The sequence below is a fragment of the Drosophila busckii genome, chromosome 2R, assembly GCF_011750605.1.
Source record: "Drosophila busckii strain San Diego stock center, stock number 13000-0081.31 chromosome 2R, ASM1175060v1, whole genome shotgun sequence".
NCBI lineage: Eukaryota > Metazoa > Arthropoda > Insecta > Diptera > Drosophilidae > Drosophila > Drosophila busckii.
Window position 1 is genome coordinate 2781528 of NC_046605.1, and position 25129 is coordinate 2806656.

The window sequence follows — 25129 nt, forward strand, 5'->3', positions numbered from 1 at the left end:
CATTTGCCAACTGTAATGCCAGAGCAGCGCAGCGCACAGCGTGGCACGTACTCGTCTGAGTTTCCATTACATTGCAACGGAAGCCGGATGTTGAAATTGTCGAGGTTCTCGTCACAAACATAAGCTGCTTACCACCAGCAACAGCAGCAGCAGGAGCAGCGACAGCCGCGTTGGCCCAAGGAAATTGCCATGGATACCAAACTGCTTTATCAGGGGTGATGGCTAAGTGTGGATTCACAGCGGGCGAAACCCAATCGCGGCACGCTTTAAATGCTCAATCAAAACTTAACTGTATTCTGAAGCAGCAATGACTCAATTTACGCACTTGATGTTGCCGTTGCCGTTGCCAAAGCCAAACCAATGCCAAAGCTCTAGCTCTGTAACTGCAGCCAGCTGCCGCCTGAAAAACTTTGCAGTTGTATATCTTAAACTGTTAAGCAGTGCTGCCAAAAGCTTCTAAGCAAAAATTGCTAGATTTAGAAAAAAAAAGTTGCTAAAAGTTGCTAAGAATTCCCAGAAAAAATGCTAAATCAATAAATATGGTTTAACTAGCCGGCAAACTTTTTTATCGTGCTTATAAGTTTATATATACAGCTGGCTGCATTTAATTGGTGCGTATATTTCAATATCAATATCAAAACAAGCTAGAAAAAGATAGCAAGAGCAGTGTGCTCAGTTGCCTATCTGCTTACACATGCGCACATACAAAAATCAAAGAGGCCGCCAATGTAATTTAAGGTAGCGTCGCCATCTTGGTTTTACACTCTCACAAGTCAAAGCGCGCTGAGCGAATTAAAGTAGGAATGGAAGCAGCGCAGCCGACTTTGGCAAGCAAAACAAGGACAGCAAGATCTGCATGAGCTCAACTGCTTAGCTGCTTTTACACATGCGCACATACATAAGTCAAAGAGGCCGCCAATGTAATTTAAGGCTGCGCCACCATTCTTGGTTTTACGCTCTCAGCTGTCGAAGCGCTGAGAGCGAATTGAAGCCAACTTTGGCAAGCAAGGAAGACAGAGATAGCTGTGTGAGATCAGCTGCTTATCTGCTTTTACACATGCGCACATAAAAATGTCTAGCAGGCCGCCAATCAGTGCTGCCAGAATCACCTAAGCAAATGAAAATTGCTAGAAACTAATTAAAAATTGCCAGAAAAATGCTAAATCAATAACTAGGCTGAGAACTTTTTTTTTTTGCTTATCAAATGAGTTAATATGAGTACATTTACCGATTTCCCATGTTGCAAATTTTTAGCAACTTAATTGCTAAACTGGCAGCACTGCTGTTGAGCGCTGGGGCAAAAGTATTTCCTCATGGTCATAAAATGCGTATGCCGCTGTAAAGATAAAGAACTGTGGGGGGGTCGGCTGGGGGGGTGTGAACATTCGAGAGCAATTGCAGTTGCTGTTGCAAGCACAAGGACAGCGGGCACTTAAAAACTTGCGCTTAGCTCAAGTGCTTTAGCTCGGGAGCGGTGGCAAGCATTAGAGCGGGTCACTTTTTGTCGCACATTGCAATTGATAAAGCTGTAAATAAACGAAAACAAAGCGATAAAGCGCTTAAAGATACTTCTATAGAAGCACAAGCTTTGAACTTTCAAATTTACCTATACGTTATGGTTGTTTTAAAGCTTTAGCATCGATTTATAATTTATCGCTGCAGCAGCTACAAATTTATTATAAATTATATTTGTATTAATGTGAAAGCGCTTAAATATATATCGATAGAGCAACATGCTTGAAACTTTAAATGTTATCTTTATTATTTTACAGCATAATTGCATTAAAGCTTAAGCTTTGATTTATGTTTTATTTACGCAGCAGCTACAAATTTATTATAAATTATATTTGCATTGAAAGCGCTTGAAACTTTTAAATCAAACTTTATTATTTCACATTATAGTTGCTTTAAAGCTTCAGCTTTGATTTGTGTTTTATTTCTGCACGCGCTATATATAGCTACAAATTTATTATAAATTATTTTTGTATTAAAATGAAATGAAATTGGTATCTTATTCATGTGATTGAACTGTCATTAAAATTGAAACTCAATCATCAGCAGTGTTGAGCAAAATCAATTTCAATTTTGACTGCAGCCCCCGACTATTACTCTACTTCACACTGGGTGTCATAAATCTACATATGAATTTTTAGCTTACGCTTTTCTGTTCAAAATCGTGCTATTTATCAGTGTAGGCGGCTGTCAGTGGCGTCAAAAGCACGAGGAGTGAGAGTGGGAGCTCTTATCAGCAAAACGTCATTATCATCATCATCATTATGCTCATTACCGCGGCATACAAACAGCAAACGGCAAACAGCAGGAGTTGCATAAATACACTGGCAGTCATCAGTTTGTTGACACATAAATTGCTTAACAACTTCAAGTGCTATTTCTCGCAGTGCATATGTATACGCAGCTGTGTTTCATGCTGTGTGTATTTTTTTTATTGCTCCGCCAGCTACGAAGATGAATTTTTGGTTTTTGGAGCTGGGGCTGGGGCTGCCATTGTGGCAAACAAAGTTTTTACTTTTATGTCGGTGTGTGTGTATCTCTGTGTGTGTGTGTGTCACTTGGGGGTGACAAAAATGCGGTAATTTGTGCCTCAAGGTTAAATGTTAATGTGCGCCATTACAGCACATTTGACGTTTGTTTTATAACCAGGCAGAAAAAAAGGAAAGAGCTAAGCTTTAGCTACAGCTGCGACCTGGCGAAGGGGGTAAGCGCGTTGTACAGTGTGTGCTGTACATGGCGTATACGTAATGCCGCAAGGTGTGCATACTTTTGTAGTTTGCTTAGGCCGGCAGCAGGCCTGGCTCATAATTTGTTAAAAAAAAAGCAACGAAAGTGCGTTGGCCTCAAGCGCTCCACACTAAAACGTAATGGGCGGCAAAGCAAACAAAAACACACACACGCACACACATACAAGCGCAGTTTTGTTGGCCATTTAGTGTGGCTGGCAAAACTCAAGACGCACTTTGCGGTTGGCCAAAGGGTCTAGTTGACTGCAAAATGCTGTTAATGTTAATTTAACAAAATATTTCAAGAAAGCTGCTCTAATGTGTGTGTGAGTGTGTGTGTGTGTGTGTGTGTGTTGTGGCTGGCAACATTTGTGCAATATTATTTGCGGTCAATGAGGTTTGCAGCGTGCTGTGCGGTTTGCCTTTGAGCCAGCAGCCAATTAATTTGCTACAGTTGCCTCTAGCCGCTAGTCGAAGCCGTAGCTGTTGCCAAGGCAAACTAATTAAAGCAATATTCGCTTAAAAATACGCACGCCACCCACAGGACACTTTTGATGCTGATGCTCTGATGCTGCTGATGCTGCCTCATGTGGCGCGCGCGTGTGACGTGCTAAGCAATCAATTATGGCCAACAAAGCACGCGCTTCGCGTTGCGAGGCAAGTTAGTTGCCCAAAAAGCGTTTGTCAAACTTAAAGGCAAACAGCAACAACATAGCATGCGATTAATTATGTACATGTATATGTGTCTCTATCTGTGTGTGTGTGTGTGTGTGAGCGCTGAGTAGAGACGACAGCATATGCTTATGCATGCCTAATTACGACAAATCCTTTGCCTACAACAAAAACAAGGATCAGCAGCCAAAAGCGAGAACAAGCGCGCACAAATGAAGCCGCCAACACACACACACACACACACACACATACAGCGGCTCATAATTATGCTTGTATTTGAAGAAATTGGTTATTATGTGCTCAACGCCATTTGTCTGAACTCAACTAGCATTTGTTGTTGGCCCAAAAGGAAGCTGCCACTGAAATAGCAAATAAAAGCTAAACCATAAATAGAATATATATATAAAAATATATAAATATATATGACATTAGCAAATGTAATTTATCTTTTTACTTTTTGCAGCAACAGTTTGTTGCAATTTTAGCAGCAGCCCTCGCAGGCGCATTTTGTGTTTGAAATTGTTTGCTAATTCCTTATTATTGCCACTCTAGCTGGGCCGCTTAAGTGTGTTATTGGCTATTGGCAATGACGACTGACGTGTTGTCGCCGCCGACGTCGCCGCTGCTGCCAATCTCTGTTTACGCTGAAGCTGAAGCCTCGCCAGCAATTAGTGCAGGCGCTCTGTGCATGTGTCTGTGGCCAATAGTTGTCCATTAATAATGGAGCCTCATTATGCTGCACGCGTTCTGCCAATTGGCCCATCCATCAATTGTAATTAATCATGCTACACAGCCTAACGGAACGCTTCAAAATTGAATGCGCAACTTAGCGCTCAACAACAGGGACACAGAATAGACGCCTGGAAAAATAAAGCAGCAAGCATGAATGTTAGTCTTGTTGCTGTTGTTTCTGTTGTTGTTGTTGCTACAATTTTGAGGTTAGAGCGAATGTGGTCGAAGGCAAACGGCGCTGATTAACTGGCAGCGGTTGCAGCCAAAAGTTCAACCCTATGCACTGTCTGTTGCTGTTGCAAGTTGCTATCAGCGAACAGCAGGAGTGCATTTACACACACAGACACACACACACGAATGCACACTCACAGTTACACAGTGAGACACACGCACGCACATTTTGAGGTTAGGCACGAACATAAATTCATCAACGCAGATTGACAATAGACTGTCAGCTGTTGGCCAGACCAAGAGGCAAGCGCCAAAGCGTAAGCAAAAGCAAGCAAAGCAATCGCTATGGTCAAGGGGAAGAGTGTGGCCTTAAACAAAAGACAAACAGTCTAATAGCAATGCAAATGAAGTCTGCTACACACACATACAAACAAAGGCCATTGGCATACACATGTACACTTAATTACGCGTGATAAATATAAAGCTGGCTTTATGCTAAGAATAGCTGCAGCTTTAATTAAAATAGGTTTCAAATAAAGCAAAGAATTTCCATGCCTTGTCTGCTGTTTCGCAAATATGCGTGGCAATAAATATAGCTACATTTTGTTATTTATAAATTGTTAAACAACAACAACAATTGTAGTATTGTGATTCATGCAATAATGAAGACGTGGGCAGCTCACGCTGGACAGCAAAAGAAATACAAAGGTGTCGACTGCAAAAGCAGCAGCGTAGCTTCAAGTTGAACGAATATTAAATACGCTAGCAAAGTTAATAAAGCAATAATTAAATGAGCAATTCATTGTTAATAAGCTCAGCAATTTGCTTTGTAGCATTATAAACATTTATTTTATGCATTTATTGCGCTCAAAGCTGCGTCAGTGTTTTGTTAACAATGCTAAGCTCAGCTTAGATTTGGAATAAATAATTTTTCAGCTATTGAGTTAACAACTATTAATGCAAGCTCTAACTAATTTGTAACCTGTGCATTTAAATTAATTTGAGCTTAAGCTTGCAACAATCAAAGCTTTGCTGCTGCACTTAGCAATGAAAAGCGTTCAATCCCAAATTAATTAAAAAATATTATAGTAAATTGCTATTACTTGTTTAACATTTTAACAGCATTTCACAAAGCGCACTTGCTTAGTATAGAATGACAGTTATATATGCATGGCAATGCCTGTTAGCCTTGGCTGCGTTGGAGGCGTCGTTTATGCACATTGAAATTTTAATTGTGTAGCAGCGATATATAAAAAAATTAAAGATTCTTTCACACACACGCTCTCGGCAAAAGTGTGAAGAACAGCAGCAGCAGCATTCTTTGCTATCATTGTTGTTGTTGTTGTTGTTGCACGTTATATATATTTATTTTTATAAACTCACCTCAGAACGGCTGATCAACATCAAATGCGCGCAAGCTGCGCGCCACATTCATTTTCATTTGTAGCACGCTCGCGAGTGGTTGTGTCGCCTCGAGTAGCGTTTCTAATAGCATATATATATATTTCTGATCTGCCATATATATATACCTATACTATATATCTAAAGATCGTCTGTGGCGTAGGGTGCAAAAATTTGTACGCCGATTGCACCAGTGCGTTCATCAAAGCGGCGCGTGTGTGTGCGTGTTTTTCTAGTGTATTAGTGTGTGTGTATAGCAGCAGAAGATAACGTTAGCTACTGCTACTGGAGAAGCGTAACGTGCCGCCGCGGCATGCGCACAAGTTTGCAAAAGTTGAGCAAGTTATTGGCAAACTGCAGCAGAGCCCGCAAGTGAGTGTTGAAAACTAGCACATGCAACTATTTGTGGCAACTTTCTTGTGTCCCCATCATCATCAGCTGCTGCTGCTGCGCTGATTATGTAAATTATATGAAAAATTGTTCGTAAATCGCTTTAAAAGCCAAACACAAAATGAAAACGAAAATGAAAATGTCACCTGAGGCAAATCAGTGACGACCCGACGACACACCGCCCACCGATTCAAAAAAAGATGCCACAACGAGCTGTCAAAAATTTTGTTGTTGTTGCTTTCCATCGAACTACTGCTGGTTGTTGCTTTTGTTGTTGCCAAGCTGTTGAAATTATTGCATATACAGCGATTTTATTAAAACACATTTTTAATATAATCAAATGAATTTTTTTATATATATATATATATGCCTAGCTATAGACTTGCGCGATTGCTCATACGCCGCATTGGCGCAAAATTGTATTTTTAGTTTTTCGTATTCAATCAGCGACATTTTTACTCAATTTTTCGGTGTGCCTTCTTCTGTTATTTTGAGCTTGCTCAGTCTATTCTCATCTCACACACACACACACGCACAACTGTTTGTTTTGTTTGTTTAACAATTACATGCGCAAACTTGTTAAATTTAGTGGCAGGCCGCAATATTTCTATTTTGTTAGCCAGCCCCTAAAGTATGCAACAAATTGTTGTGCGTGCAAGGCGTATGCGTTATATGCGGAAAGTTCAAGGTTGCAGCTGACGACTGTAAACAATTGTTGCCGCAACAGCAACAGAAAAGCTGCAATTAAACGCATTTCTATGCAACAAACACATACAAATGCAATGTTGCAAGCTGAGCGTGAGCGATAATTACCCACAACGTGTGTGCAATCAAGCCGAAATGCTTATCAGCAGGCCAGCAGCTGACAGTGGCTGTAAGCACTGTTAATACACAAACAAGGCCATGCACAAACATATTGACAGGCAACAGCTTGGGCTGCAGCTTCGGCTTGCAACGGCTGCTGCATTAACAACTTCAACGCTTGCTGCTTGCCCCATTGTTGTGGCTCTTTTGTGGAAATGCAATTAAATGACATGCACAGCATGCTTACGACCGTACGTACGTACGTCCGTCTGTCCGTTAGTGTGTGCCAGAACTCATAATGATAATGAGCAGGTTAACAATGCAATAATATTCATTGTAAATGTGAAATCGATCAGCACTTTGACTGGCTGTCAATTCGTTGCGGTTGCAAGCTTTACATGCGTGTGTGTGTGTGTGCGTGTGTGTTGCTACCTTGTCGGCCTGCCAGCATACGTAACTAATTTGGCATTTGGCAGCACACAAAACTCGTCGGTGCGATTAATCATGCAATTTGGCAGCAGCAACAACTACTACTACAAGCTACAGTAAACACTCAGCGCTAATGCTTGTCTCTTGTTCTCTCTTGTACATTTTGCAGCCATCACAGTTAACAGCGCACGCAACAGGGCCCCTCAGCGGGCGCCTCGGATACACAACAGGAAGCTAAAGCAGCAACAACAACAACTGAAAAGCTGTAAGTAGAAGTTGAGACAAATATTTGTCGCATAGACTCGCGAGAATTTTTCAATTTCACATTAAATAAGCAACAATAGCAAAAGCACAAGGATTTTAAGCCGCACACTGCTTGTTAATGCCCCTGTGTAGGCTTCGAGACTATAAATCATTTAAATAGTTGTAAACAAAGCAAAACTTGCAGCAGCAGTTGCTACATTTGAACTTAAAGTTGTGTAGAGAGTAAAATTAATTGGCTTGCAAGTGATTTAAATTTTAAATAAGCAAATGCAAGTCTAGGCTATGAATATTTAAAAGTTAAAAGGCAGCTAAATTATAAAGCTAATGCTAACTTTTGAGCATAACCTACGCACTTGCAACTAAAAGTTGGCTAGCAAATAAATTTGTATTATTTTGAGCATAAAATTCAGTTGAAGTTTGTATTTATATTAAGCGCTGCTGACTACGCGACTAAAGCATTTATTTTAACTGTAGCCGCTTAGCAAGTTTTGTTTGCTTTTGTTTGTTGCTTTCACTTTCAATTGTAGTTTCGCACTCACTTGGATCTTTATCTATGTGCAGCTGCAGTCTGTAAAGTTTTCGCTGCACTTATTTATAGACTTTGCGTAGTATTTTGCGTTTGTCTAACTTTAGAAAATTCCGGGCATAGGCATACATATGTCTGTGTAAATTTAGCAACTGTCGCAACTGCAATCGCAGCACGCAATTTCCAATTCCCTTTGCTGCAAGACTTCAGCACGACCTTGAGCTGTGTGTGTGTGTCTTTGCCGCTGTCTGTGGCATGCAAGTCTAAAGCTTGCGGCTGCTTTGTTTGCCACGAACTGTGCGTGGGGCGGCGTCTTTGTGCGGCATATTTACAAAGTAATGAACACAGAATGCCAAAATGCAAAAGTACAAATATATAGCTTATATATGTATATTATGGCTCGCAATTTAAATCAATTACCAGGAAAATGAAAAAATGCTGCGTCACTGAATGCGTCGCAAATTGTATTGTAATTGTCTCTGCTGGAAAATGCGAGCAGCAGCAGCAGCAGCAGCACAACGCACAGCGCAATGAACGGCAAGTGTATAAATCTAATAAATCCATGGGCGCTCGCTCGCTCTCTCTCGCTCCCAAAATAGTTGGTTCAATATGCGCTCCAATTTTCAATGGAGTTTATTTATAGCGCGCTAACGCCAAACGCCGGCAGTTTTATTAATAGGCCGTCATATGATGACGTCAATGGGCCAAAAATTAACTGTAAATATACGTAGTATATTGTTGTTGGCAATTAGTTGGCTCTCACTCTCACTCTTACATTGGCTTGTGGTTTTGCCAGTCAAAAGCCAAATAATGTGAAAACTTCATTTCGTTGCAGACACACACACACGAACACACGCACACACGTGTGCAGCATTTGTAACTCATTAATGAGCTAAAGATACATATATATATATATATATATGTATAGGTATACATACTTTTGGCTGCTGCCCAGAATATCTTTTTGCGTTTGCTTGCGATCGCGCGTTTTTGTTTATTTGTAGCTCGCTCGCTCTCGCTTACACTTTGGCTATATATATGCACACACACACACACATGTGTATGCCTTATATTTAAAATATTATACAGTGCGCTCTTGTTTTTGTCTTTATTTTGTTGTTGGCTTTTATAATTTTTCCGTTTTGCGCCTCTTGCGCTTGGCAATTTCTAGTTGTCTTCAGTCGCTTTTTACATTTCCCAACGAATTCTACGAGGCGCGTTGCGAAAACGCACAGAAACTTGCGTTTGCTATAAGAAATATATACATAACAGCAAGCTACAAAAAAATTTAATTAACTAAAAAACACAAATCGTACGTTTAAGTAAAAAGTGTTTAGTTTTATTGAAAACGAAAAGCAGTTTGCTTGAAATTCTATGCGCGGCGTGCCTATCGTTAATCGCCTATCGATTTGTAGTCAAGTTACAAACCAATTGCATTTTATGATTGCCTTTGACACACACACACACACACATACACAGAGAGCTACAACTACTGCACTTGCTATTGGTAAGTTTTGTTTTTCTTTTTGTTGGGCGCTGTGGTTTTGCATTTCGTTTGGACACTGCCAAATATTTGACCCAAATTTTGTGTGTTTTTTATTTTTGTTGCTGCTGACAGGCAATCGGGGCTGTCGATTTTTGTCACTTGCGCCAGCTGCTGAGAAGTGTGACCCATTTATGCATAAATATCAATTTGTCTTTAGTTTTTTTTGTGGGTTTTGCTTAAATTGATGAATGACCAAGTTGCAGCTGCAGTCGCTTTGGCTCTCTGGCACGCGTCCAGGGTCGCTGGCACAGTCTTTGAACCTCAATTGTAATGAACTCGCAGCGTTGCGCATTTCCGTTTCCGACAACAATACGAAACGGCTTATTTTAAGTCTCAAGGTTAATGTGCTCAGCCAGCAACTGTTGGCCATCCATCAAGCGCTCAATGGATAAACAAACGACGCGTTGACAATCAAATAGATATATATATCTTATATGTATCTATATTGTTTTGAATATAACGCAAAATGCAATTTTGTGTTTATGTTATGCTAAATTAAAGCACATAAATGCGCTCTCGAATTACTTTGATTTCCCTCACTCTCTCCCGCTCGCGCGCTCTTGCTCATGCTTTACAGCTGGCTTGGCGCTTTCAATGGCCATTCAGTTTGTGCATTGAATGTGCTTTGAAGTGTGCATGTTACACACCCTTTAGCCCCAGCCACGCCCCCCCGTTGCTGCGAGGGCTGCCATTATATGCATGCCTTTCATATTAAATCCTTTCAGCCAACATTCAGCAATGCAATTGCAAAATTAGTTTCGTCACACACATACGCCAAGGCACGCCCCTTTTTGGCTGGCACGCCCACACTTGAGTACGCACAATTTGAGCGTGGCGACAAAATTTCTATACAATTTGATTTTAAGCGCATTTTCCAGTTAATTGCTTCACCAGCCACATGCGGTTCGGCCCTTTTAACCAACATACTGAACGCCCACTGGGGCGTCAGTGGGCGTGAACTTTTCAATCTGCAGCAAAGGCAGCATAACAATTAACGCTATACCTGCTGCACAAAGAACTCGCAGCTGACCGAGCGCGCGCGCTCGCTGACGTGGCGTATACGCAATACGCCTGCAATTATTTTCATGCAGTTATTTATATAGAGCGCGTATTTCTGGCACTCGAGCAGGAAATATATATTCTTGTATGTGTGTCATATTTATTATTAAAAGCGCTGCCCAAGCGATTGCCATAAAATAAATGAAAATTTGTTGCTCAATTTGCAACTTTAAGCTTGCGCGGCTTACACTACGCTACAAAAGTGTGTGTGCCTGCTAATCAAAAAAGCAACACAAAGTGCGCACTTAATTAAGCTGAAATATACGCGCTGGCTAAGTCTGCATACCTATTTGCATTGGGGGCGAAGCGGGCTTATGTGACTCTGAGCCGCATTGAGTTCTTTTAAATAAACTGCTGGTAGGTAGCCCAGCCGCATTTAATGAAGCCCAGGCCATAAGCAGATTTGCGGCTTAGAATATTTGCCAAGGACAAATGAAGCCAAGGGCGCATTCATGGCGAGCGACGCGCGATTTACGACAGCAGCAGCGGCAGCTACACTCGCTCTTTTCCGGAAAATGGTCAATTTATTGACATTGCTACAGTTGCCTGGCCCTGCTCATTCAGCTGTGTGTCTGTGTGCGTCTCTGTGTGTGTGTGTGTGTAACAATCCGATTTTGGGGTAGCTTAGTGTGTGTTCACGAATTTATAATGATATGAATATCAAATTGACAGCGCTTTTGTCTCCCATCTACGACCAACGACTGACGCTGACTGCGTCTAATCAAATCAAATCCAGCCTAATGATGTCTGATTGCGTTTTGTTATTTGTTTGCTTGTGTGCGTTTTTTTTTATTTCTTTGCAGTAAGTCATGGAGCAATTTGAACAGTTGCTAACATGCTGCGTCTGCCTGGACAGATATCGCATACCAAAGCTGCTGCCATGCCAGCACTCCTTCTGCATGGAGCCCTGCATGGAGGGACTGGTCGACTATGTGCGCCGCCAGGTAAGCTGACAAATAGCCCCCTCCCATATATAAAACAAAACAATGAGCAATAAATATAACCAAGTACGTCATATGCCCCAAAAGCTCAGTTGAGCTCATGCGCCGCGCATTCAGCATTTAGATATAAATCTATAGCGCGGCTACAGTAGGCATTCGCTATAAGCAACACAACTTTATTAATTGCAAACTTTCTAAGCAAAGCAATTAAATTTCATTTTAATTTTAAAGCGTATCAATTTCATATTAAAATATGGCAGCAAAGCACAAATAAATTTCAACTAAACAATTTACAAACATGCAACTGTTTTATCCTTAAATTTAGCTTATATATGCAAACCTTTATATTGAATGCCTACTGTATGTGTATTTATATTGTTGCTCTTATTTTGTTGGCCTGGCGCCAGCGCTACGCAAATAATTGCTAAGCGTTTGGGCGCGTGGCCAAAATACGTTAAGGCATTGCAACTGTCATGTGCTGCTCTCGACCACGCCCAGTTCGGCTACGCACTGTCGCGCTCATGGGCTGCAGGCCACGACAAACATTAAAAGCAAAGCAGCAGCACGCTCAAGATGCCTTGGCATGCAAACTCAGCAAGCAGCCAAAGGTTTTTAAAGCGTAGCACAAGCTTTTGCGGCTTTAAGTGACTTTAGACTTAAATTTACTTTCGTGTTACGCAGGTCAAGTGTCCCGAATGCCGCGCCGAACATCGCATACCCTACAATGGTGTGCAGGCCTTTCCCACCAATGTGACACTGCAGCGTTTTCTCGAGCTACACATAGAGATTACCGGCGAGCTGCCCGATCCCACCTCAGGTAAGTCAAACAGCTAGCGAGAGTTTCCAAATTGGAATTTTATTATTGCATTGCAAATTGTGTAAACAGCAAACATTTTTGCCATCGACACTGTCTGACTGACTAACTGACTGACTTGCTGTCTGTTGCATTCTTTGACAGCTGGCAATTTGTATAAATTTTTTGTGCAATGAAAATTGCATTTGATATTTGCCTTTATCAAAGTGATTTCCAGCTTTTATTTTAGTGCCAGCAAAAATTTTAGTACGCTTAGCTAGTCTTAGTGGCAACATATGCTGCAAACACTGAATTCTGTTTAAATTTGTGGCACATTTAAGGCTGCGAAATAAACTTGCACTGTTGAGCTTGAGTTATTTTGTATTTTCTGGGAAGCAACTGCAGTTGAAATGTTGCGAATTATTCGAGGAAATGCGTATGCTATAATAATTGATTTAAAAGGAAACAATTATAAATGTTGAGTATTTAAAATCAAACACAATGCCCCACTGTGCGTGTAACTTTAGTAGACTATTTAAATGAAATGTGAGGGATTAGCTAATTTTCGGCCTTCAATTGATTGCAATTAAAATTGTTGCCACAAAAGCGCAATTAGCAGTTACAAAATTCACAAATTATATTTGCAGTTAAATTTATTACAAAGTGTTGCTTTAATTAAATTCCTTGCAATTTATGCACGAACGCTAAACAAAAAATGAAAATTCATATTCAGTTTCCAATTAAAAAGCAGGCAGCAATTAAAAGTAAGCAGCCCAAACCAAATTGATGGGGTTTCAATTTCAGTTTATTTGTTTGATTTACGGCAGCATTTACATTAGAGAAACGTTTGTAATCATGACTATGCAAATAAGTTTTTATGTCAAATTGCAATGGGGGCGACTATTGGGTATGAGTAATGATGCAAACAGTGAGTGCAAGACAGTGAGTGTTATAAGTATGCGCTCGTTTGCAATCAAGCAAATGTTAATAAGCAGACAAAGCTTTTGACAAATTTTTGCCAAAATGCAAATGCCAACCCACTCCAGTCAGCTGGATAGACAGACATGGATGCTTGCATGTTATGCTTGTTCATAATACAAGCACTGGCACTCGCAATCTCGCATGTAGTATTTTGCAAATTCACTTTTCCATATGATTACACAAGAAAATACAGCCAACTACCCCCAAGCAGCAACCCCCCGCACTACTGTTTGCTGTAGTTTATTGTTGTATGTGCCACCGCAAGAGATTGTTAGACGCTGCAAGTTCATCAGACATTGGCAATGGCACAATTCAAATACTTTTTGCCTTTTTACTTTTTTTGTGAGCGTTTACTTAACGACAGACTGACGACGAATGTAACTGGAACACTGTGAAAATGTTTGCATTGTTGGCAGCGGCTTGTTATTTGCATAGCCAAGCAGCAGTTGCCAGGCTGGCAGGCTGGCAGGATGTGCCACATAAACAAGCGACAGTTGCAGTTGATTTCATGCATTTGGCGACACTCTTGAAATCGCATTAGTTGACACTCTGTACCCACACAATTGATGTCGCTGGCAGGCTGTCAACTTGTCACAGCAAATTGGTTAACCGCTGCGCCTTTGCCTTTGCAGGTCAAATCATGGAGCGCTGCGGCGTCTGCTCGGAGAAGGCGTATTTGTCACACTGTGCGCACTGCGAGAAGAAAATCTGCGACGACTGCAAAAGCGCACACATGGACATACTAAGGCGTGAAATCACACGCTTCAACTCACAGGTGCGCAGCTTAGAACAAAAATTAATTTAAACAGCAAACTAAAGCATTCAATTTTATTTCAGATACGTCGCAGTTTGCATCGACTGCAGGATTCGCTTGCTATAATAGAGAAGAACACGCTTAGTTTGCAAACCAATGCCATAAGTGTAACAGAGGAGATTGATGAAATCTATCGCCGCATTACCAAGGCCATAAAAGATCGCTCCGATCAGCTTAAGGGTGAAATCGATCGCTACTTGGCTGTGGAGCTGCGTAACCTCACAACGCTCAAGGAGAATCTCGATTTGGAAATAACCAACATTAGCAGCAACTGCGATATTGTGGACAAATATATGAACGAGACTGTGGAGTGGGACGACTGCGAGCTCATGGACACCAAGGAGATCTTCCTGAAGACCGTTGAGTTTCTGCGTCACTTTGAATATGAAAACAACGATTACAGTCGCCGCGTGCGCTTCCTCGTGTCCATTGATCCCAATCAGCTGGTTATGAATTTGGCTACATTTGGCGATCTGAATATAGCGCCACACTCGACGCCAGGCAGCTCGGTGAGCAGCTCACATTTGGCGCCACCTAGTGCACTGCAGCCTGGACTCATGCGCTCCAAGAGCGATCATCGCTTGGCCACGCAGTTCCGCCAGCAGGAGGAGCGCAGCGGCTACAACGATGAGCCCGTGCTGGGCGGTCGCAAGTTTGGCGAGCGCCCACAGCGTGTGGCCAAGGAGGTGGATCGCTATGGCGATCGCAGCTATGGACGCAGCGATTACAATGAGTACGACAACGACTACGAGAACGAGCCGGCCAGTCGTGCTGGCAAATCTTCGCGCTTCCGCTCGCGTTTTGTGCGCTCGCATCAGAACGAGGACTCGGACAGCGAGCAGCAGCAGCAGCGCCAGCAGGAGCTGGAGAAGCGCAAGGATCGCGTGCTCGACAGCGAGGATGTGTCGCGTGGTCAGCTAAGCGGCATTATACGCCTTAGCGACTGCTCGCGTGTGGTGCAGCGTCTCGCCGACATAGGCAAGGAGAAGAAGGAGAAGAAGTCCGATGCAGCCGAAGCTGCCAAGGCGGCAGTGCAGGCGGCTATACAAGCTCAAAAGGCCGCAATGCAGCGCCAGCAGCAGAAGAACCAGCAAACACAGGATGAGAAGAAAGCATCCGCAGCAGCCAGCAGCTCAACTGCAAGTGAAGCGCCCAGCGCTGAGCGTGTGGCAGCCCTAAAGCGTGGCGGTCAAGGCGGCAGCGAGGAAAGCGACAGCAGCACAGCAGCAGCAGCGACGACGACGTCAGCAGCAGCAGCGACCAGCTCACCAGTGCGTACAGCGCGAGCCGAGGTAAGTGTGAATGAGGCAAATGAAGAAGAAGGCGGCGTGGCCAGTGACAGTGACAGCGGCGAAACTGAAACAGAAACAGAGACAGAGTCAGAGTCAGAGTCAGAGCATGAGGCAGCGCCAGTTGCAGTTGCAATGTCGCAGCTACAGGTAGCGCAGGAGCAAGAGGGGCAGTCCAGTTCGGAGTATGAGTATGTAGATGAGAGCGAAGAAGAAGATGAAGAGCAGCAGCCAGGGCCTGTGCAGTCGCCAGAGTCAGATAAACCGACGCACATTGCCGATAATGTAAATGAGGAAGAGGAGTGTGAATATACAGAGGAGGAAGTTGAGGTGACAGATGATGAAGAAGAAGAGGAAGAAGATGAAGATTAAAAATTTGACTGTTTTTAATTCATACGCTGTCTGTCATTGTCACTTCAAGCCCACTGCACAGTATTCTGTCTCGCATTAAGTATACGCCATGTGTTGCCCCAAAATATTTGTAATCTTGTTGTTTTGGAGTAAACTCTACTTCTTCTGATTTTGTGCTTACTGTTCACACTTTCCCACGCTCCGTAAGTCTGTGTTTTATATTAATCAACCTCCCATTTAATGATTTTGAAATTTACTTACTGTTAACCGTTAACTGTTTACCCCAATTGCTGCCTTAACAACAATTTTACCCCAGACCTAAAACAAAAATATGAAAATTATCTTTTGTCTACTCTTATACTTTTACCTAATGTTATGTATGTTAAGTTTTCATTTCGTTTTGTGTCTTGTGTACGTGCCTTTCATTTATTTTTACTTCTTAATGCTGTGCCGGGTACAGCAGCCTGTGCCACAACAACAACAACAAAGCGCAGCTCGAATTTATGTGTTAAATAAGAGTGACCCGAATTGGTTTGGAAATTTGTTGTGGCGCAGGCTCTTTGTACGCAGCTCACAAGGACATCAGAAATTATCAACAAAAAAAAAGAAACGGAACATTGTACAAACAAAGAAATTGAATTAGGCATACACACTTAGTAATTTAACATCGTTTACCTTGTCGTTTAGCTAGAGTTTGTGTGTGTTTGAACATAATAAAAAATACGCAATATGCAAGCGCGAACAAACAACCAACAAAATTTAAGTTTGTTTTTATCTCTCTCTTGCTTTCTCTCTCTTTCTCTTTTATGGTAAAGTGGACAAACGATGTGGTAGTGATGTTAATTTGCTTAAATCTTGCTAAATATGTGCGCTCGTTTTTTTGGCCAGCCAAATAAAGCCAATGAGCCAACTAAATCCGCTCAAAGCAGCTTTTTTTTTTTTACATTCATACAAAATATTTTATTCTCATTGTCACACAAGTTTCTGATGTCCGCTGTAAATATTGCGCTTACATATATATGCGCGTGTGTGTTAGTGTGTGTGTATTTTTTTGTGTATGTTGCCCAGCATGCTGACTGACTCTTCATCCCGCGCGCATTACATTGTTGTCCATACAAAAGTGCGAAGCTCAATGGCAACATTTCAATCTTTGCTGTCAGCAAAGTCAGTTTAACAAAGCTAACGCGTGTGTATGTGTGTGTGTGTGTGTGTGTGTGTGTGTGTGACATTTGTCTGCTATTGTTAGCAAGCAATTTTAGCAAAATATAATGCTAAAGGTTGCAACACACACATGCATAAGCGTAAATGAAAAATAATATAGCATACTTTTTTGCTGCATTGACACACACACGCACGCACACTTGCATACCTACTATAGCCATCAATCTCCATTTCTTTCTCTTTTGCTCTATACTTGCATCTCTCGTTTCGTTGCGTTTTGTTTCGCTCGCTTGCCAAAAAACCAAAATCACATTAAACTAACAGGCAGACAGCGCCACAGACTCTGATGCAACTCCCACTCCTACCCAACAGTCCAAGCCCGTGGCGGCCGTCAAGAAGACACAGCGCAGCGGCAGCAGCGACAGCAGCGCCAGCACCGAAAGTAGCGCCAGCTCGCCAACAGCAGCAGCAGCCGCCGCCAACAACACGCAGCAGCCAAAGGCAGGCAGCTCAGCGAGATTTTCAAGTGCACGCGACTCAACAGCAGCAGCAGCTACACCTGAGAAGAAACCCTTTGTGAGCAGATTCTTGCCAGCGCATAGCACTGCCAATGCGGCTAATGGTGCAGCGGACAAAAAGAAAGCGGAGAGCGAGTCCAGCACTGAAGAGGAAACCAGCTCTGAGTCCGAGTCTGAATCGGAAACTGAGTCCAAGGCCAAGCCCAGCGCTACAAGCAGCGCCAATAAGTCAACGCCAGCCAGCAGCGCTGCCAGCTCCAGCACCAATGCAGCCAATGCAGCCAGCAGCAGCAGCAGCTCAAGCTATCGCGATCGCCTCGAAGCGCGACGCGCCTCACGCGACGAATCCACCGCCAGCGCCAGCACACGCAGCAGCTATGCCACGCCCAATTCTAGCGGCTATGGCAGCAGCAGCACAACACGCACACGCGCTGTGCCCGCGCCACATCATGCGGCAGACAGCGAAGACCGCTACGGCAGCGGCAGCAGCAGGTACACCACACAAATTTAATTTAAATAAAGCTTAAGAATTTAAATTTAAATTTAAGGCATGACTAACAATTTGCAGTTGCAGCTGTTTGAAATAATTAATTCAACTGTCAAACTAACAGCGTTTAATTTCAATTATTAATTAAACAAACAAACACTGATACACACACACACACACACATTCACACTTACAATTAGTTACATTAATAGCTACTGACTATTCAATTGTTTTATGCATTGCATTGATTTAGTTTTTTGTCTGCTTAACATTTGCTCACTTTGTTCTGTGTGTGTATGCGTGTGTTTTTGTTTACATGTGTGTGTGTGTCTTTGTGTCTGTTATTTTCGTTTTTCTCTCGTTTTGCTGCAGCTTTGCGCCAGCACTGCGCCACATTGGCATTAATATCGCTGTGGCCATTTTGTTGCTCATACGCCATGTGTGGCGCTTAATTGTCAAGTTCATAACCTTTATATAAAATGCCAACCAGCAGCAACACAACGACCAGCAGCAGCAGCAGCAGCAGCCGACAGCAGCAGCCAACCGAACAGCAACCAGCACTAGGTAAACCTTTGCCACATTTCCCACCCCCACAACTCCCACTCGAAGCAACGCCTTGCTTATTGCCAAACTGTCGCCATTTTTGTGTATAACTCTCTCTTGTGTAATTGTATCTGTGTTCATCTTTGCAGCGCACTGCCCTTTAGCACACACAGAAAAGTAGAGACAGCCAACGACTTGCGCGACTTGCGGATGTGACGCGTTAAAATCAAACACTTGAACTTTAAAATGAAATTAACTATTTCTCAATCGTTTGACCACTAACTTTAGACATTATTAAAACTGCAGTTGCATTATGTTGTTGTATTGTATTTGTTCAAGTCCATTAGCTGCATATACATAAATATTTTCATACACTATAAAACATATTTGCTCCAACTTCAAGTGCGCTGGCGCTACAAAGAAAAAAAATGTACAAATTGCTGCTGTCACTTGGGCTAGCTGCTGGCTGCAGTTGGCTGTCATACTTGCCTTTAAGGGCGGCCGCCGCCGCTACTTAGGCGACACACAAGGGGTTAAGGTTGAGTTTTGTGGCAGCAGCAGCAGCAGCAATAAGTTGACGCACATGCCTTGGCTGTGGCTTTGAAAGTGCCACTGAGTGGCTCGGCAAGCTGAAAGCAAACTTCAGTTCAATGCACAGTTGATTCAAAAGCATTCGCAGTAGCTCAAGTGCCAGCTACTCAATGACTGACCCCCCAACCCACAACCCCCCAACCCATTCAATCCTGCTTTCCACTTGTATTTGGCAGCGGCAAAAAGAAGGGTTCAATGAGCTTGGAGCTCGCATTGTCATTGTGCGCATAGCGAATGTATATTGACTACTTTCTTTAATATGCTGCTAAAATGCTTTTGCTGCTGCCGCTGCCGCTGTCCGACGTAATGTAATTAAAACTTGCTGCCTAAACGACAAAGGCGTTCGTTCATTCATTCATTCAGTCAGTCAGTGGGCCAGTCGGCCACTCGGTTAGTCGCTTAAAGTTGCTGCTGACAAACAATGAATTCTATATACATAAAATACTCGCGCTTTTGCACTTTTGTATTTGCTTAGCTTTGGAGTGAAGCTGAATTGAAAAACTGACACAATTTAAAATTTAAAATTGTTACAGTTTTGCTTTTTATGAAACTAATTTATATAATTAGGTAAAGTTGCCACATTGGTAAAAGCAAACTAATTTAATAGCAAAATACACATACGAATAAATTGGAATTTTATAAAAAATTAAACTAATTTGCTTAGGCGAAACTAATTTGCTTAAAAGAAATGATTAGAAATTTAAAGCATGACTTTTTGTTGACGATAATGATTAAATTACAATTATAAGGGAATATATTTAAATTTTTAATGTTTGCATGCAATTGAAAAATAATTTGACTTAATTTGACGGCTTTTAAAATTTTGAAGCTTCACCCTAATCCTGTGGCAAGCCATTTTTTGTGCATCTTTTTTTATTATACCAATAACTATATAATTTTTTGTTACTTTGCTTATACACACACACACACACATACACAGGCGCAAATTTTTTTGTGCGCTTGTAAACAAGTGCAAAGCAATTAACGAACTCAAACAGACCACACGCACAGCTGATGGTCTCAGCGTATTCAATGCATTGTTTGCATGCCCCCCAACCCAAACCCCGCCCAACTGCCGCCTAAACTGCTTGCAGCAAATAGTATTGCCTACTTATGTGCGCGCCGAACAGCAGCGTTGCCATTTTACATGACCGCGCAGCTGCTGCTGCTGCTGCGTATGTATGTATATGTGTGTGTGTGTGTATTAACTATGGCTATAACTAGCTCGCTGCGGCTTGCACATACCGTTATGTGCGTATTAATGAGCTTTTTGTGTTTATTTCAGTATTTTGCGTAGCATTAAATTTGATGCCTTTTGTTGTTGCTTTTACTTGTAGTTGCTGTTTAGCTTTTGTTGCTTTGCCCCCTCCCCCCACACACGCCTACCTACTTTATGTACTTAACTTGCTACTACTTTTGTTTAACTTTTCAATCATATGAAATTGCAAATTTAATTAGCAACTTTCGGCACATAGAAATTTTGTTGTACTTTAATTGAATTTGGCTGCCTAATAAATGACGGCAGCTTATCCACGCACATTACACGGCTTTAAGCTAGTTAAAAGTTAGTTCATTACAAAACTTTGTAGCCAGGTGCAAGGCACAAAAAAAAATATTCGGAAAGACAAAGCCAAAGCAAAACGAGGCAACAACAAGCGCAAGAACAACAACAACAAAAGCAAAAGGCAAATGAAATGAATGAAACTGAAAATTAGCGTAACGCATTTTTCTAGCTACACAAGCCGCTTTCTGAACAAAAGCAAGAGCAGCGCGATTGTCTCACAGCCGTCGCTGTCGACGCCCAATGCATCGTTCGATGATGACGCCAACGGCACTGGCGACGACTCCGACAGTCGCTACGGCACTGGACGCTCCCGCTATCTGGCCATGAAGGAGCGCCGCACACGACTCGCGCGCAGTCGCTCCTCGCATCAGTTTGGCAACGAAGATGAAGATCTGGATGAGCCTGTGTCCCCCACAACTGTATCGCCGTCCGCTTACTTGGCCTCCAGGTGCGCCTACCACAAAATCAAAAACAAAAATACAGTACAAAACACCAAGTCCAATCCCAAGAGATCTCAGTTATCGGTTGTCTATATAGCAGCAGTGGCGCCGCTTTCATTGTGCAGCCGCCTAATGCCCGCTCGCGCTCGCGCCACACCCCACCCACCACCCATCAGCCCACCCAGTTCTGTTGCCTTTAGCATTCGTAATTTCTGTAATTTATTTTTACGAGTTTCAATTTATAATTTTATTATTTTTATGAGTTTCTCTGGTGCCAACACGTTTTGCGTTTATTGCACACACACACACACACGTACACTAATTTTAAATTTTAAATTATTTTATTTTTGATTTTGTTTTGAGTTGTTACTGTCGCGTTTTGTATTCAGCGAATTTTAATTTACTTTTAATTCAAAATTAACCGAATTTATTAACAGAAATTACATTTTGTACAGTTCTTGTCTCCCTCTCTCTTTCGCTCTCTCTCTCGCACTCTGTACAAAAATTGTTCATGCATTCTCATCATGCAGCGTCAGCTCAGTTCGTTTCGTTTCGTCTCATCAAAACATACCCAGAGAGATTCTTAGCACTCATTACGCATACGCAGCGTTAGCCTGTACTAATATATGCCATTCAACACTTGCAGATATAGCGGCTATGGCAGCAGCGATCTGGCACGCAGTCGCTCCTCGCATGCGCTCAAGTCGCGCGACAATTCGCCCATCACGGATCGCAGCGCGGGATCGTCGCGCAGCGCTTTGGCCGGCAGCTCGACGGACACCAAGGACGGCGAGGCCTTGAGCTCCTGGGCACGCTACTTGAAGAACAAGTACGGCAACAAGAGCTCCAAGGACACGCCCAGCAGCAGCAGCAGCGGCGTGGGCAGCGGCGCTGGCAGCAGCAGCAGCCGCAGCACCGCGTCCGATGTGTCGCGACGCTTGAGCCTCGGCCTGCCGCTGAGGCAGGCCAACGAGCTGGCCTCCTCGGACGATGACGGGTCAAAAAACGGGCTAGGCTCCCCTACGTCCCCTACGGTAGCAGCAGCAGCAGCAGCAGCCGGTATAACCGGAGTGGCAGGTACTATCCCTAAGCAGGTTTATCTGCGCAAGCGCCAGCAGCTGTTCCAGTTGGGGGGCCGGGGGAGCGAGCCCGGATCCTTTACGTGGCCGCGCGGCTTGGCCGTCGGTCCCGACAATAGCATCGTTGTCGCCGACTCCAGCAATCATCGCGTTCAGGTCTTCGACTCGAACGGCATCTTTGTGAAGGAGTTTGGCGAATACGGCAACGGCGAGGGCGAGTTCGATTGCCTCGCCGGCGTGGCCGTCAATCGCATTGGCCAGTACATCATAGCCGATCGGTAAGTGCAGCAAATGAAATTGATTTTAAATTAGAATAGCTGATAGATATAGTTATGATAGATATTAATGCCAGAGCCATCGAAGCAAATAGTCGTGAGCATTAGAAATTGGAACATTTTAGTTTCAGCTGCTGTTAGCTCAATTTGCTGGTGGCAGCTTAAATTGAATATTCAAACTTATGTTTCATATGTGAAACTAATTGATTTAGGAGAACAATTGTTAGAAGGAAGTAAACGGCTGATATTTATTTTAAAATTGTTGCTTAGCCATAACCACAAACTTATGTTTCATAAGTGAAACTAATTGAATCAGACAAACAATTCTTAGAAGGATGTAAACGTTTTTTTTCGTGAATAGTCGACGATAAAAGAAAAACGTAACATAAAATATTTAAAATTAAATTCAAGTGTTTAAAATTATGTTTTTGTTTTTAAGTTTGATATACTTATAGATTGGGAGTGTTAAACAGATCCACGATTAGTTGCCAACTTTTGAGGCCTGGGTTAGTGTTAATTATTAAACTAGCAAACAATTTATAACAACTAAAGCGACAACTCATGTTATTTATTTTCAATTTGTTGCTTGAATTTAATGTTGCATAAATTTATTAAATATTTATATGTTATTGATAGGCTCAAGCTCAATCGCTAATTTAGTTCAGCTGCTCGCTTTTTAATTAAGTCGCAACAATAGCGCCTGATTAATGCCGCGACTTAGCAAGTAGCTCGCACTAAGGACTGCCTATTGCTATTGCTTAGTCCTGTTACTGTTTCTAGTTCAGTTGCTGGTAATTGGCACGACTAAGCGCATAATAGCCGCGTTAATGAGAAACATGTGCGTTGCTGCGTCTATGGCAGCAACTAATCCTCATGTTCGCTGTCATACATAAGCGTACAGTATTTTTTTATCTTATTGTTGCTGTGGGCAGCTTTAGTGTGCAGTGGGGGGTGGGGGGCACAGCTGTCATTGTCTGACGAAAAATCTCGTTAAGCAGCTGGCGGCGCTGGGGGCTTCAATGTGTGTCTCAACTTTGATTTTGCACGTTAAGCGGCTTAGCCGTAAGCTCAACGCGCCCGAAACGCGCGCGTCGCGAATGTTTAACGCGCGCGTCACAGGACACGCAGGGCTAACATCCGTTCTAGTAATGAGTTTGCCTTGCCCCATTTTCTAATTAATCACATTGTGTGTGTGGGCGAGTTGCAGTTGAATTGAGTTGAATTGAGTTTAGTTTTGTGTCCAGCTTTAAGTTTGCCCACTTTGTTGCAGATACAATCATCGCATACAAGTGCTCGATCCACAAGGACGTTTCCTGCGCGCGTTTGGCTCGCAGGGCACCGCAGATGGCAAATTCAATTATCCTTGGGGCGTTACAACCGATGCACTCGGCTTCATTTACGTTTGCGATAAGGAGAACCACAGAGTGCAGGTAAGCAGCAGCTGCCAGTCAGCCAGCCAGACCAACCACCCAACACTCCCTCTTGCCCCACTTTTGCTTTTGCATGCAAATATTTATAATCATCAGGGCCAACGAGAGCCCCAAGAGCGCTTTAGCTTCGTCAGAGTCTTGCCCAATTTGTCACACTTGAGCAACGGCAGGCAGGCAGGCAGTTGCCACGCCCACATGCACAGCCCAGCCCAGCACATCCATCCAGCACAATTTTCATGCAATATATTCGTGTACACTGTTGTACTCACTCCACTTTGCTCTTTCTTATTCTCTTTCGCTACAATTTCCATTTAAAATTTGGCAAATGGAAACTTATGAATGCCAACTTGGAACACGTGACGTTCGTTTTCTTGCGGCGGCAACATCTGCGTCTGCATCTGCATCTGCCTCTGCCGCTGGACAGGTTTTCCAATCCGATGGTTCCTTCGTTGGTAAATTCGGTTCCTGCGGCCGTGGCGAGGGTCAACTTGAGCATCCGCATTATATAGCCGTCTCGAATACGAATCGTGTGATTGTTTCCGATTCGAATAACCACAGGATTCAGGTAAGCAGCGCCGCAATTTTAATTAAAATATGCTACGACATCCAATTTATTTTACACGTATTTGCACTGAGTATAACTTATGCGTCTGTATTTGTGTTTGCCCTCACAGATATTCGATGTCAACGGCAAAGTGCTGTCCACTGTGGGCGGCGAGGGCAGCGACGACGGCCAGTTCAAATTTCCACGGTATGTAATTGAATTAAGTTCAAAATTAATTGACTTTAACTTACAATGACGCACTTACTCGCTCCCATTCAGTGGTGTGGCGGTGGATGATCAGGGCTACATCTTTGTGGCGGACTCGGGCAACAATCGCATACAAATATTCAATCCCGATGGCAGCTTCCTGAAGACCTTTGGCAGCTGGGGCTCTGGCGATTCGGAGTTCAAGGGACTCGAAGGCGTCGCCATTATGTCCAATGGCAACATACTGGTCTGCGATCGTGAGAATCATCGCGTGCAAGTTTTCTAAGCAGCAACAACTTTAAGCCAATGCAATTAATTTTTGTGTTTTTTATATTTTGCCTTCTTCAAGCTAAAACTTGTTTAAAAAAAATCGAAAAACTTTGTAGCAC

At 42.8% G+C, this 25129-nt stretch overlaps 1 protein-coding gene across 8 annotated transcripts; it reads left to right on the top strand.

Annotated features, from left to right (window-relative positions):
- Positions 1 to 5753: 5753 nt before the first annotated feature.
- LOC108596503 (RING finger protein nhl-1) lies at positions 5754 to 25097 on the top strand. 8 transcript variants are annotated; one of them, XM_017982335.1, is made up of 14 exons: positions 5767 to 6086; positions 7507 to 7602; positions 11536 to 11676; positions 12355 to 12490; positions 14080 to 14222; positions 14285 to 15553; positions 16717 to 16731; positions 17435 to 18072; positions 20935 to 21213; positions 21852 to 22562; positions 23830 to 23989; positions 24414 to 24554; positions 24664 to 24740; positions 24813 to 25097. In XM_017982335.1, the coding sequence occupies exons 3-14, from the start codon at positions 11542 to 11544 to the stop codon at positions 25024 to 25026; spliced, it is 3918 nt and encodes a 1305-aa protein (XP_017837824.1). In that variant the 5' UTR covers positions 5767 to 6086; positions 7507 to 7602; positions 11536 to 11541; the 3' UTR covers positions 25027 to 25097. The 8 variants fall into 8 exon arrangements, with proteins under 8 accessions (XP_017837830.1, XP_017837829.1, XP_033149150.1 ...); XM_017982337.1 differs by lacking the exon at positions 16717 to 16731; XM_017982338.1 differs by lacking the exon at positions 16717 to 16731 and having other exon boundaries at positions 14285 to 15532.
- The last annotated feature ends 32 nt before the right edge of the window (positions 25098 to 25129 follow it).